Source organism: Fusarium venenatum (assembly GCF_020744135.1).
Source record: "Fusarium venenatum strain MPI-CAGE-CH-0201 chromosome Unknown EDB82scaffold_1, whole genome shotgun sequence".
Lineage (NCBI taxonomy): Eukaryota > Fungi > Ascomycota > Sordariomycetes > Hypocreales > Nectriaceae > Fusarium > Fusarium venenatum.
Window position 1 is genome coordinate 3,993,402 of NW_027072129.1, and position 14,570 is coordinate 4,007,971.

The 14,570-nt window shown below is 48.5% G+C and overlaps 3 protein-coding genes across 3 annotated transcripts; 1 reads left to right on the forward strand and 2 right to left on the reverse strand.

Moving 5' to 3' along the window:
* Window positions 1-4,136: 4,136 nt before the first annotated feature.
* EDB82DRAFT_485911 (uncharacterized protein) lies at window positions 4,137-4,827 on the reverse strand. Its single transcript, XM_065608250.1, has one exon. The coding sequence runs from the start codon at window positions 4,521-4,523 to the stop codon at window positions 4,173-4,175; it is 351 nt and encodes a 116-aa protein (XP_065465500.1). The 5' UTR covers window positions 4,524-4,827; the 3' UTR covers window positions 4,137-4,172.
* Window positions 4,828-10,633: 5,806 nt separating this feature from the next.
* On the reverse strand, window positions 10,634-11,750 carry EDB82DRAFT_470821 (uncharacterized protein; the record flags this gene model as incomplete). The annotated part of the gene is made up of 5 exons (XM_065607954.1): window positions 10,634-10,792; window positions 10,861-10,943; window positions 11,103-11,131; window positions 11,312-11,564; window positions 11,606-11,750. The coding sequence occupies 5 exons, from the start codon at window positions 11,748-11,750 to the stop codon at window positions 10,634-10,636; spliced, it is 669 nt and encodes a 222-aa protein (XP_065465501.1).
* Window positions 11,655-14,392, forward strand: EDB82DRAFT_41020 (uncharacterized protein). The gene is made up of 3 exons (XM_025731018.2): window positions 11,655-11,851; window positions 12,040-12,229; window positions 12,316-14,392. The coding sequence occupies exons 1-3, from the start codon at window positions 11,807-11,809 to the stop codon at window positions 14,265-14,267; spliced, it is 2,187 nt and encodes a 728-aa protein (XP_025590086.1). The 5' UTR covers window positions 11,655-11,806; the 3' UTR covers window positions 14,268-14,392.
* Window positions 14,393-14,570: the final 178 nt, after the last annotated feature.

Consider the following 14,570-nt stretch of genomic DNA (forward strand, 5'->3'; position numbering starts at 1 on the left):
TGGTGATGATGAGAGAATGTCTGTCATTACATTCGGTGATAGAACAGTTAAAAGGCTAACGAAGGCCAAGAGAATCTCATCATACTATGTGTACTTGAAACTAATAGCATGTCCAGCATGGCTGGCTAAGTTGTTCTTTGAGGTTACCGTCTTTATGAGTGCGTTCACAGATTATCAGACTCTCGGAATAAAGGGGCACACAGGGGTAATAGCTGATTGACAACATTGAGCATTCAGTCTTCATCTCTTATTTGATTTAGTCTACCTGCCATATACTATACTGAGACTCACAAGTGCGATCTTCCCTCATGAGCGTGCCAAATGATGGCAACCTCATGGAACGTCTGGAGTCAGATTACAGTAGTCGCCAGAAACTTGCGGACTTTCCTGTGGCAGCGTCAGAGTCGTGCTTGTCTGTCCATGACAGTATCTGTAGTATGAGTGAACGTAGAGGAAGTTGCCAAACAACTTACGCCCCGTGTCAAGCATGGGACTACGGCTTCATTACGGCAAAGTCGAGACGCCTGCAGAGGGAAATGCACATGTATCAAAATATCACACCACTCTGGTCCCCAAAAGGCCATCACAAGACCCAAGATGAAGTATCAACGAATACAATACAGCACAGACCTCACCGCCAAAGAGCCTCAATAAATATAGTATCTCAGTATGCATCCAACATCGACGAATAAGCGAAAGACAGATCTGTAACATATGCACACCACTTGCATTACATTCCATGAGTGTCTTGCCTCAATCCATCGGGTTCCAAGACGTTGCGTTCGAGACTCGTCACTTTATGAGCGGTGAAGATCCTAATGAGTCTCATGGGCAAAACAAGAGTCACCACGTCTATGAACAAGATGCAATAATCTCTGATTTCGGAAGCGGGATGCAGCACTGCGGTAGCATCGCTCACTAGAGCAGGAGACAGAGATGGGAATATACCTCGAATGTGCATATCTGCATCTGCAATTGCATTGTAGGCAGGCGTCCTAAAAGGGTCCATTTGGTGATTCTGGGCATGTGATGAATTGGTCAAGATGAGGCCATAGAAGGAACAGGATGCCCTCCATTGTGTTGTTGAGATGGCGGTGAGCAGAGGACCTACAATACTACGCATATAATGATGCCCAATCATAGATGCGGATGCGCCATGTCTCACAAGAGGTTAGATTTGCGAAGATTAATTCTGGAGAGGAGGGGGACACCTTCATTTGCATGAGGCAAAGTGATGCACATGATGCCTGTACTATGAGTAAGTGGGTAGGGGACTAGGATTGAGATGAGTTGACGAGGGTATTTCAAAGTTGGGGACCTGAGAAGCAACGGTCATGCCCAATTGAGAAGTGTAAGCAAACCAACACGGCTCCGGCAGGCAGGGCAGGGAAGGGAGACGAGATGCAAGTCTTAGCCATGGGGATGCAGCCTCATTTTTTGTAGATCAGGGCAGATCGAACATTGCATTTTGGGGTCCATGCGTGCAGTAGTAATAATACAGAGATTCGGAGTTGCGTGTGTAGTTACAATTGATATGGGGAGTGAAGTAAAGTGATGCTGGCCGTGGTATGATGACAGCGTTGTATCATGTATGCATGCGCTGTAAAGTTCAGCACAACTCAGCACAGTTGACATGACATAAAGATGAACTGATCTAGTCTCTCATCTAAACGGTAACTTATCAGAAGTGAACTGTAGTCCAGTCCCGATCTTGACTTAGCAGAGACCCCAGTTGACACTCCCGTGTCTCACTTATTGTGTAGAGACCAGACAGCGCTCACAAGGCAAGACAAGACAAAAGGAGAACGGACGGAAGGGACAGATTAGTCCCAATGCCAAGATCCTCTCGGCCTCATTTCCTTCATCCCCGGTATCTATATCCGTAACCTCACTTTGGATGCGCGGCATGGATGCTTCAATATGCAGTCGGCTTAAAACAGAAATGCCCCCAAATAGTCAATGCACAACGGGAAAGGAAGGGAAAGTTGACTAAAAACTTGACCCTAGACCAAACCACATGGCTTCTAGTACTCTCTACTCTCTAGTCTTTCTAGGGGAGGGGGCCTCTCTAGTGAAGGAAAAAAAAAAAAAAAAAAAAAGAGGCGCCTCACCTGAGCCATCCAGCCTTGTCAGTCCGTCAAAGCGCATAGCGTCCGGTGGAAGTAATAGTAGTTCGAAAGATGACCTACCCAATGAGATACGATGTGATATATTATCGGGTAGTAACTTCCCTGGTTCGTTCACTAAAACAAAAAGAGAAAACAATTGCTTCCAGGCTTAAATTCCCCCTCTCCCTGACTAACCAAACCTTGAAAGGAAGAGAGATCGTCGTCTTCCCCACGCCCCATCTCCATCTCATCCGGTAATATCCATGACAGGCTTGACCTTGTATGCAGACCATAGTATAGTTAATTTATCCAGAAACATGTCTATTGGTTCTTTTGCTTCAACTTTGCTTTTTTTTTTTCGAAATATGGCGAAACTACGAGATTTGCTTTTTCTGCGAGGACGCTCAGGCCGCCCGCCTTTTCGAGTTCACCTCAGTTTCCATTCCAGTTTCTGAAAATATATGGATTAACTGTATGCGTTGACTCGTGCGTAATGTCGGTCTGGAAGTTGCCGTGTCAGAACCTGATTCGTATCATTCCGTCTCTCGATACGATAGACGTTTAGCGTAGACTGTCTACTTGTTTGAAGGCACAACATCCGTATTCCTGTTTGTACATATACGAAGTCATCCATGGTATCAAGTGTACTTACAGGTTCTAAGGCTGAGGATCGTCCATGGTCAACTGAACTAGGCTGATGGAGTTGTTATCACGACCAATCGCTAGTTGTAGTTGTCATTGTTTACATATGATGATTACAGGAAACTGCAGGTCTCATGAGCAACTAGCTAGCCTTAAAGATTCTAGAATACCATCCTCGTCTTGTTATTCGTGGTAATGCGTGCCAGCAACCTATTCTACGGCTTCAGCCCTTTGAAAATAACAAACGCAGTTAGTGAGAAGACGATCTGAATAAACCTGCCCCTATGGTGTTCTTGAAGTTAAAGAAGCAGATAACTTTCCGGACGTAACTCTCCGTTACGTTTGCGTTGTACTGTACGTGCGATTGCGATGGCCACGAGATTTATCGCAGCTCAGCTTATTATTTAGTTGAAAACTACCATCAGATAATGTCTCTCTAACAGTTTACAGTACTCTCATCAGTCCTTGATACACACGGTCCACATTTGTCAGCTTAACTTGACGGTATTCATCTTAATTTATGCTATAGACCAGGTGGTATACAAGATTACCGAGGAATAAAACTTAAGTGCTTTTGATATGTACGTGTCTCGTCCAGACTCTATCTAGGTACAGTTTCAGATCATATCTCTCTCCAAATTCGCAAGCTTCAATACGTCATTCGGAGAGGGTCCCTGTTTTGAAAGTGCACAAGTATGTACGTATGTATGTAGAGTAAATGCACGACACTTGGAGTAGGTGTGTATGATTTGCTTTTTGTTCTTCGTTGTTACGGTGTGAAATACCCTTGTCAGCAGCCTCACTCCCTAACCCACTGCAAAGATGCCCAGCTTAATACAGCTATTAATGTCGGTAATATTCGACACATCAGAATGATACATTGCTGGTCCCGGCGATCCATTACATAGCCATGCGATAATGAACGTTTTGGTGGTTCATGGAAGAATCATTGGTCTCTAACATAATTGGTCCATGAACACGACTTGTAGTCGAGCGTGTCGCTAGTACCACAGGGATCGGCCTGGCGATACGTGCATTTACTACAGGCGTATCGAACCGGGACTATCGAACTCAGCTGAAGCATAAAATGGATAGATCAGATCAGATCAGATCATTGCTGCCATGTTATCCGGGTCCCCGTCGGTGTTGAAGCTTCATCATCAAGGACATGTTATCAATAGGTATGAGGCGGGAGGCTGCATGTCTGATGAACCAGGGCCTTGAGTCTATAGTTCACACTGGTGACTGGCAATCTGGGCAAAGTACCTACATGCTTACATACTATCTAGACTAGAATAGCCAGTCCCAGGTCTGCGGTCGCGCAAGCTTATTCCTTGTTAGCGGCTGCAAGGAGGTATTGTACCGATACGTTCTTGAGTCTCATTCGTTCGTCATCTGCATCCATACAATTACCTATCTTCTCTATTGTCGGTAAGGGGAGCAATTAGAGATAACTCTGTAAATTAGCGGTTGAGATGTAAAGACTACAATAATAATAAAAGTTTGAGTGAATGGCCAACGCCGAACTGGAAGCACTCCCCTTCGGGTTTGTGCAACATATCTCAATCTCTTCACTTTTTGTGCAATACATACATACATACAGTACAACGTGAAGCACCTGTTGCGTGACCGTATAATGTAGGAAGCAGGGGTGTGCATTCTACATCGTAACACTGAGTAGCGAGTTTCTGCGGGCGGATAGATACAGTTACAGAGCAGAACTGTAGAGTGCAGTGCAGTAAAGAGAGCTAGGATCTGGATCATGAAAATCATCCATCGCCCCTCCGCGGGATGCTACATGTATATTGCATGTACAACCAATCAATCTGTTCCCGGCATGGCCGACTCCAGCCGATCACAGAAAGGTACGGATACAGTGAATGTCCACTTCTGCTTCTTTTCTTTTTCCTTGGCCGACTGAATTGCGGGTTGGAAGCTCACCGATGAGGAGAAGTTCGGGGGGAGGACCCTTGCTGTTTAGTGCGCTGTGCAGGCCAGGTCAGGCCAGACTGCTGCTGCAGTTCCATACCGAATCGAACCGTATTGAAACTCCAAAATACAGGTAGTCAGTGGTTTCACCACCGTTTTTATTCGCCATTTACTGCTGTGCAAGGTTAATATTGGGGCAGTATCTCCCTCTTATGCACGCGTAGGTTAGTAGCACAGGACTCGAGCTATAGGTCTAGGGTAAGGTGGAAGAAATATACGACAACTTGAACGATTTGTTTTGCTGCAATATGCTGGTCAATGGGAAGTACCTAGTAGAGATGACATTAAACCGGAAATACATTTTGTTGTTGCACCTTCCAATTGATAACTAAGTACAGAGTTGAGAAGGAAGGCACATTGAACGCAAACGGACAAAGTGGAGAACGGCCTCTCCTGCCTCAACCGTAAACTTAACTACCACCGGCGTTGAACTTGGATTACGCCAACTTTCAATTACCAAGTATTCATTTACAACAACAAAGAATCATATCTGAACTCTCCAAAAACGCGTTATTGGTCGACCCTTGAATATCAAATCGACTACTTAATACACCACCAATGGTAGAATAGTCGCAAACGCGTCCCCAAACGGGTTTAATAGCGAACTTCGACTCTCTAGCAAGAGCTCATCAATTCATCACCATCGCGGCCATTGGCAGATTCGACTACCCTAATCACCCCTTGTTGATTAGAATAAGGATGTTCGTCTGGGCTTCCGCACCGACATCAGCCTGCAACGCTGGTAATACGTCAACCATGTCGTCCATTGGCAGCTTCACCGACACAAGCACATACTGTTTTAGAGGCGCAGCTCTGTGAGACCACATCCACGCTGTCCAGAACGAGGGATACCGCGCGATAGGACAGGAAAAGACGACGTTAGGGAATGTGCCAGATCTGTAATGTACAATGTGCGATGCTTGTGCAACACGGCCTGCATGATCTTAGAGAACCACCAACCTCATCGGCGCCAGCCCTCGCTCGCCTATTTTCCACCTGCAATGTACCTATCCTGCTCAATTCGTTGTCTCAAGATTACGACAGCTTAAAAACGTGAGGCTTTTGTCACTCTCCGAAAACCATTCACGTTACTCTGGCGTGCCGACACTCAGCTCCAAGACATGCTCTTTGCTTTTTCTCGGGTAAGAAGCTCAAACATGGTAACAAGATTTTAAACTTACCAGGACTAGGATATCGCATAAGCTGTTCCCCTATACTGTATACTTGTCTCAGTTTACTTACTCAGGCTTTTTACGTGGACTGTTGGGATTCCCTTCGGCCTGAACCGAGCAGCTGTGACAAACAATAGCAAAGTCATGAGAGACCATTGTGCAATACAATTCCCACGGGCCTTGCTATTGTCTGCGCTCAGACAAAGAGGATGAGCTTCCACTAACCTTGACCGAACGCACAACGTAATTCTCTTCGCAGGCCCCCATACAATCGAAGCAGAGTCTCAGAAGCCATGCGCGCGGTCAAAATTGTTTGGCCTGTTTCATGTTCCACTGCAATTCGCAGCTGATACTCAAAAAACCTCTGTTCGAGCTTGTTGCAACAAGCCTATTACTGACACTCATGTCGTAGAATGAGTCATGGCGCCCGATGTCTGATACCAACGGCTTGACTTGATTATTTGTATTCACTCAACGTTCTGCAAGTTCCGTTCGAGTCTATCGTGTATTCAATTGGTCTATTCTTCAGAACATTCGCTGAGACATGCACGTGTCGAGTCCCTGCAACATACTCTGAATATCTAACCCTGGCTGTCGGGATGGTGTCAAGTGACCACCATATGCAAATCTTAACACTTCAAGCTGATCTCGCTGAATATGCTTTTATTAGAGAGGTGGTGGACGTTAGAATAAGAGACCTCATCTTGTGCTGAGAATGGAGAATATGCGACTGGGTGCGGGTAGAGACAAGTATGTCTGTGAACCCTCGCTGAAGATGTCTTACAGGCTACTGTGCAACAGCTGTCAAGCGAAGCAATGGGCGACAGCTCACATTGATTTGTGAACACTCGCCCACCCCGGTTTGCTCGACACATCAAGGCCCCTTAACCAACCATTGCAACGTGTGAACCAGCGAGATCAAGGCGGGGTAACAGAACGAGATGTGTTTCGCCTCCACGAGTGTCGAGTTGAACAGATTACTTCCTGGTTTTGCTTCGGGTAACCGCTTCATCTCGTCAAAACCCAAGCCAGAGGTTTGGATCGAGTTATCCATAATCACCTTGACAGAATTTTGCCACACCACGCTACCTTTCTAAGCACCTATCTGGAAAATGTCGTGGGCTCCTCTATTTGAGCACCCGGCATGATGTTGCACCGAAATATACGCATTTGAGCTCTCAAGTCTCTTCATTGACCGATGAGATTCGGCCTTGAAGGTGTGGTGGGGAGACTATGCAGGGAATAATACGCTAATCAATTTCAATCTTCACTTCCTCGAAAGGGTTGTGACAAAATCCAAAAGCCCTCCATTAAGTGACCCGGACTAGCTGTGATCCAATCCTTGGATTAGAGCATGTTCACCAAAAACTTTATGCTGTAGGGCGGCTCCCTCAAGAGCGGCCCGCGCGCCATCCTTTTCGCTAGCATCCCAATTGCAACGCTGCAGGATCTCAGAACCCAGTCTTGCTTGGTCGCTTGGTCGATCAGCAGGCCCGAGCTAAATGTTACCATGGACGATCCCTACAGCTGCTGGTGCACCCCTGGAGGGAGGATCCTGGCCCCCTGTGCAGATCGCACGTCCGCACCTCCTCTCAGGGCCGGCTTGTCTTTTGCCCAGGACACTCGTACTGTGAGTTCTGATAAATCTCTGGCACAATATGCAGTGCGATATTCCCTTGGCTTTCCCGTTGAATGTCTGGGAGCCCTTCAAGAGCCGAGGTGGCGCTCTCTCAAAGGTTCTGTTCAACCAAACCCTGGAAGTATCATCATAGTGACCCACCCCTAGCAGCTGGCGTACCAAGTGGTTGGGGAAGGCAATTCTGTGCTGTACGTGCCTGTTCTTCACCACTGGAGGCCTGCTTTTCTGAGCACCGAGTCCCTCTTTGGCTGGTCGGGTAGAGCTGTGAAGGCTTGCAAGTCACTCCAACTTCTTATCAAATGTTTAGCTGGACACTGAGTACATGGCTCGTACAGAACATCCTTGTTCGTATCATTGCGCTGCTTGACGGTAGCGATGGGTAGTCATGCAACCGCATTCATTATGCAATTTGTTATGATGGGAACACAAAATCGTTTCCTCCTAACAAAAAGCAACGAGGCCGTATAAGATAAGCGGTACTCCCGTTTGAGCATCAATGTGTGTTTTTCGACTCGATCAAATAAACAGCGTGGTAAGGACCCCGATATAAACACTTCAATTCAAGCACAAAGCCCGCTCTTTCGACTCGTTCCCTCGATTCGAACCCAGCCGTGTAAGGGCCCCTCGCGTGTGTCAGTGCAGATCGAGACAAGGCACATCGAACCCAGGAATACTGGAGGCTCGGACTTGGAGTTACCAGAATCTACCAAATTAAGGTATGCTTATAATAACCTCACGTTTTAGTGTTGTCCGTTCACATCTCTGGGCTTCCCCCCTTCATGTCTCCGCTTCGATTTGCACCAAGAGCACTTGTTGGTATTCCAAAACCTCCTTCTTTGCCCAAGAGTTGACGGCGGTGGCGTCTTGATGCGTAGCCAAATTTGTTGACTGCGAGGGGTTCTGCCCCAGTGTGAGAAACTTCAATAATCTACAACCCGTGTGCACCCACTCGCCCCTTGCTTTGTTATTGTTACTTCTGGTCTCTCCCCATGCCTCATTCAACCTGAGAGTGCATTGCACAAAGAAGCCCCGGGCGTTGGATTCTTTATCACACATTTGTGAAGCCTCGAGTCGTTGTCGTGGAAGAATGGCTGGGGGCCAGCATCGGTTGAGAAGCGTGACAAGAAAAAGCAACAGGAGACGGACTAATTGAAATGCAGTTGACAGATTTGACTCATAAGAGTGCCGACAAGGCGATCATTGATCATCCTACGACATCAGACCGGGATCATATTTTGATTAGGCTTGATCCTTGTTCAGCGTCGCGGAACTTGAGCACTCCCGGGAGCCAGTATCAAGCCTGTTTCGGCTTTGCTGGCGATTACACGCCCGTTCTGACCTACTGGGGCATCTTCACCTTGGCGAAGCGACTGAAGTGGTGCCCTACAAAGTTGGGTCGTTGACGCGAATACGGCCAACTGACGTATGTGGTGGTCGTTTGACATTGAGAAGTTGTTCTTTTGACAGAGTTTTGTTGGAGACCGAGCTGAACAGCGAGCTCCATTGCAATCTCGCTGTATGGTGATCTTGAATTTCGGTTGTTCGGTACCCGAAGATCTCCTTTCCTGACTTGCTTTTGGAGGTGAGTACGACTTTGCTATAATGCCCTTCTACACCTGCATTTGCATATATACCTTGCTTCGCCTGGCGACGAACAGAACATTCTTTACACAAATCGGAGAAGAATTGAGATTGGTCTGGTCTGGCCTGGCCTGGCCTGGCCTGTGCAGTAGCACAGGACAAGCAAGGTACCCCGACAGCTCTCATTAGAGGACCTTTCAAAAGAGAAAACAAATGGAGACGGGAAGGCGGGAGCGGACCCAGTACGGTTAGAACCGCACCTTTCTTGGACAAGACCCTCACTTAGGCCTTGACTCCCTTGAGTTCCAGGACTGTTACTGGGTAGAGCTCTTCTGCCCTTGGAACGATCTTGGCTTGCCCTGGATATCCAGCTGATGCCGCCTACGCCGTGCGCTACACATTACCGGCACCCCTGTACAACCACTATTGATTCCCTCTTCGAAAGTCGACCAATCACTGGCTCAGACGACTAACGACACCCCCTAGGCCTTCCGATTGACTACCGCACACGCATTACGCACACATCCATATTGTCCAGGCACGTATACAAACCATTCTTTTTTTTATTTTATTTTTCTTACTCGGGCTCCCAAATTATTCCCTTTTCTTTTTTTCGGTGCGCTCCAGTTAAGCCGGGACATGCTTCCAAAAGAGATGTCCATTTGGGGCTAGTATGCCTCTTTTCCTTCCTATTCCTAAGTCTCTCATGAATGGTCTGTAACGTCTCGTCAAAGAGGGGTGTATCATGGCTTCCCATAGCCCTTTCTGTCATGGATATGTGGTGTCTGTCTATTGCCACCTCTCTCAGTGAATGGCTGACTGGGTCCTGAAGACTTCGGGATGTGTGTGGGTAAATGGTGAAGGAGCAAAGATGTTGTTTGTGTAGCAGATGATGAAGCTTTTCTTTCAGACTTCAAGTCATGCTTCCTTCGGATGGGTTAGCACCTGGCACACAAAAACGACTTAGACCAAACTTCTCCACCATTTCCCGAACCCATGATGCCTCTCCCCACCAGTTGACGCTGCCGTCACCCTTGCAGGAGGCTTTGAGACACTCGAGGATCTGGCATAACGGCCAAGGTGGTTGATTCCTAGCCTCCGCAAATGCCATATCCTTGACCTTTCCCTCAAGCATTGCGCTTACCTTGCTTTGTCTAGCCCCATGTGCCATGCACTGCGCTGCGAGGACAACACTATTGCTATCTGACTCCAAATGTATCCATCCGTATGCTCATTCATTTCTATTCCCTCCCCTCCGTGTTACTTTTTAGATAGGCGAGTGGGGGTGGGATCGTCAGGCAAGGGTCGCGCAGACTCGACTTGACAATGTCCAAGGCCAAAAGTAGCCTGGCCACGCACCTTTCTCTCTCCCTCCCTTACCCTGGCACCTTGTCTCCATTTCTCTCCTAACTAAGGCCTTCTTCATCTTTATTGGTTTCTTGTAAAGGAAGGGATGGAATAGATACATACATCAGTCCATAAGCTCTAGCTTGCTACTGGTTTTATTTCGCCCTTCTTCCTTGCCTCCCTGCCCTTTGGTCGAAAACTTTCCCAAGAAACATCTGAATCATCACTATCTCCCCTTGACGCAGGGCAAATATCTCGCATACACGGGCCACTCCCAAAAGAAATGCTCTTCCGTACTTGGTCTCCCTCATCTCCTACAGACAGTCACATCGACACTCACGACAAGCCCTTCTTTTATTCAAGCCTAAACCGACTCACTTACCCGTGTTGAATCAGTTACCCGCCTGTCTGTCTTTCCTTCTCCGTCCCAGCTCCATAGAATTTCGGGATCTTGCGAGCCTAACACTGTTAAGCATCAGTTAGTGAAGCTGAACTGACCATAACAGACTCAAGTGCCCTTGCAGTTGAACCACCTGTACAACGGCTTCGGAGACACAAGCTTGACCCTTAGTCTCAGCTTGTTCTTATTGATTACACACTGAATCAAGTCTGCAAGGTACGCACTTCTTTGTGATATGAACCTGCCTTGAAGCCTAGCAACTTGTGTGGCAAAACAACGCCATCGTTGGTCTTCCTGTACATGGGAATAACCTGACAACGGTTTCCAGGATCCTCCCAACATCCAGCATTCTTCAGACGCAATATTGCATATCTCTACAATCTTTTATTTATTATTGTTTCTCGGCTTGTTGATTCAAATCTGCCACGCATACCTGGGCACCTCTTTCCGCGTCAACGAGTTCACTTCCCCAGCTTGTATCATTCTCCCTTTATCCAGGAAAGTGTCCGCTTCCCAGACAACAGATTCCGCCCTTTTCCTGGAATGCAAGTGTCTCTGAGCTGGATCGGAACCCACGATTACCCCTCTCAGCTTCGCCAGTAGGATCCCCGCCATCCACTTCATCTGTTTCAAAGCGCCACCTCCAGCACGCAAAAGCAAGTCAAGGGAGAGCTTGACCGACAATACTAATCATCCAACAACATCACTACTGCATGCCACCGCATACCCTGTGTTAGATCAAATCTCCGAAAGTCAACAGTCGCGTAGCGATCACTGTCTTGGTCGACCCAGACCCGTTGCATAAGACCTTGACGAGACCTGGTCTGAACTACGACTGCGACCACTTTCTCTCCAAGACAACTGGACAACATTCTCAACTTTCCTCCCTGAACAGACCCATTCCCAGTCTCCCTCCTTGCCAGCTTGGATGTCTACTTCCAAGTTCCAGTGTCCTCCCTATAAGCTTTTCGAGGTGAGTTGTAATCCAGACCCTGTTCTAGTATTCCCGTGACATGACGGATCCCTTTTGTTCCTCATCGCCGCCCACAAACCCGCAGAGCGTTTCTCTTCTTGTTTTCTCCATCGACATCTACTTGTCTTTCCACAAAACCTCGTCCCTATTGTTTCGGGACTCTGAACACTGACATCAACATCTTCTAGCCTGACTACCACCCGCAAAAGCCAATCATCGTCGGAGTCGACGACAGGCTTGAATCGCCTGACACCATCGCGCTTCGTTACGAAGAAGCTGCCCGAGCAGAGAACGGAGGAGGAGACCTAAGAGGGGACTCCCCTCCTAGGCTTTTGGAGATGGCAACCTACACTAAGGCCCAGCTGCCTTCTATGCATGGTAAGTGGGAGCTCTGCCGTGAGAAGCTCCGTGGCGTTGGAGTGCTGGTACTGGACGTGGCTCACTGTTTGGCTAACTTGTTACAGCTGGTTACGACGTGACACGATACCAAGATACGAGCTATGAACAATACCCGGCACAGAATTATCCAACTCAGCAACAGTCCGACAAGTTCGCCCAGCTGAACCAGCAATCCTTCGCTTCCAACAATGCGGCCGTGGCATATGGCATTGCCCCTAGTATGGCGGCACCAACTGTTCTATCATGTCAACCTCCAACAGGTGTCTTTGGAACCAAGGTTTATGTCAAACTTTCATCCCAGTACGACTTGTTTTTGCTATCGACGCCGATGCCAACGTGGTCTCTGGTGTTTGGGTCAGAAAAGTGCACTGTTCAAGACGTCTCCCGAGACCTGCAAGACAGCACAGGCTTCATTTACAGCTGCAGCGGAGACGCACCTCAATTTCTGGTCACAAACTGTGCAAGCAGCAATGTGCCACTGTCACTTGTTCTTGATGGCCCTTCAGGAGACGAAATTTCTCGCATTCCCGTTGGTACTTTTCAGTATCTTGAAGGGTCGGGGGATGACATCACGAGGTCAACCAAGATGCCTAAGCATGAGGACACGGCACCTGCCCCTAGTATGGATCAGCCGAGTACCTCACCTAAAGGTGAACCTCAGCTATCAGCAGAGTCTGGTACAAATACCTATGAATATCCACCGCATCAAGGACAGTATGCCAGTGCATTCCCGCAAGCAAACAACGAAATGATTAGCACTTACAGCAGAAGCACGAGCTTCACGGACCCTCACTATCACCGTCGTCATACGGCTGGATGGAGCCCTTATCCGAGTACATTGGGCAGTACTGGTCGAGGACCGTCAGGCTTGGATGCTTCGTTGGTAGGACGTCCACCTCTGACGCCTCTGGGTATGTCCTCGCCGTCTCAACCCAACGGCGCGCCTCAACTAGTTCGAACAAGCACCATCGCTGCCAACACTGGCAACAATTCCAGCTACCACCCTATCTCACTATACTCTGGCAAAGCAATTCTCAAGGTTTCCGGTAAGCTGGAAACAATGGCCGAGAACTGGAATTCAGAGGAGTGGACCAATCGTCGCCGGATTGTACTCTTCCGCAAGACACAAAAAGGATCAACCGTCAACGCCACCTGCCAGGCGGTAAGCATCAACGACCGACCACCTAACAGTATCTGCATTTCTTGCATATGGTGGGCCGAGAAAGGTGAATGCTATGTCACATCGGTCGACACTATCTATCTCCTCGAGCAGCTTGTTGCCGCGCCGGCCCGTTTCAGCGTCGAGGAGAAGAACCGTATTCGTCGCAACTTGGAAGGATTCCACCCCCAGACCGTGTCCAAGGCTAAGCCCGACAGCGAGGAGTTTTTCAAGATTATTATGGGCTTCCCCAACCCCAAACCCCGCAACATCGAGAAGGATGTCAAGGTGTTTCCCTGGAAGATTCTCGAGTCGGCCCTCAAGAAGATCATCGGAAAGTATAGCGTTAGTCCTAGCAGCACTGTAGCGCCGCCCAGCATGATGAGCCACCCCAACGGCCACTATGCACCTCTGCCAACGCCTCCAGGACAAAGCATGGGTCCAACACACCCTGACCCCCATCCGCAGTATTCTCTTCCTCAACACCACGACTCAATACCATCGCCACGATCACTTTCTGGATCCCAGCCTAGTTGGACACCATACACAACAGCCCCTCCGGGTTACTCGGCCGCCTCTCGCACATTGAGTCCTGGACTTCGCCATCACAGCCCACAACAGCCGCCTCTACGTATCAACACAACACCTTTACCAGCAGTCTCGAGTTACGACAGCCGAGGCGGATACGGGACAAGCGGCTTACACACCCCACTGAGCCATCATCCACCAACTGCGACGCCTCCACGATGGGACCCTACGCCTGCAACATACCCTGAGAGCTATCCCAGTTTGACATCACAAACAGCTCAGCCAGTGTACGGGGCAACAAGCTATGGCGAACCTGCACCCAGAGCATGAAAGGCTGTGGCGCTTTGTCGCCCAGGTCATATCTGATGACCACTGGATGGATGCTCGTGTTGTGTTTAGAGGTTGTATTGGGCAGCCTCGTGAACATTGTGAAGAGGGTCGTGGGGAAGAGTCAGGTGTTGTGGCGCATACCAATGACAGACGCCGGCCAGGCACCATGTTCTCTCGAAGCAGCCCTTTCAGCTCCATGTTTGCTTCAATGCTCCCGTTGATGATGGCGCCATTGGACGTGCAGCTGCGATGATGCTCGAGGCGCTGCACCCTGTGTCGTCTAGCTTCCGGCGATATCTGCGA

Coding starts and splice junctions, on each gene's coding strand:
- EDB82DRAFT_485911 (XM_065608250.1), bottom strand. CDS start 4,523: ATGATTTTCATGATCCAGATCCTAGCTCTCTTTACTGCACTGCACTCT.
- EDB82DRAFT_41020 (XM_025731018.2), top strand. CDS start 11,807: ATGTCTACTTCCAAGTTCCAGTGTCCTCCCTATAAGCTTTTCGAG. Junction 11,852..12,039: donor CTCCCTATAAGCTTTTCGAG/GTGAGTTGTAAT, acceptor AACATCTTCTAG/CCTGACTACCACCCGCAAAA. Junction 12,230..12,315: donor CCAGCTGCCTTCTATGCATG/GTAAGTGGGAGC, acceptor AACTTGTTACAG/CTGGTTACGACGTGACACGA.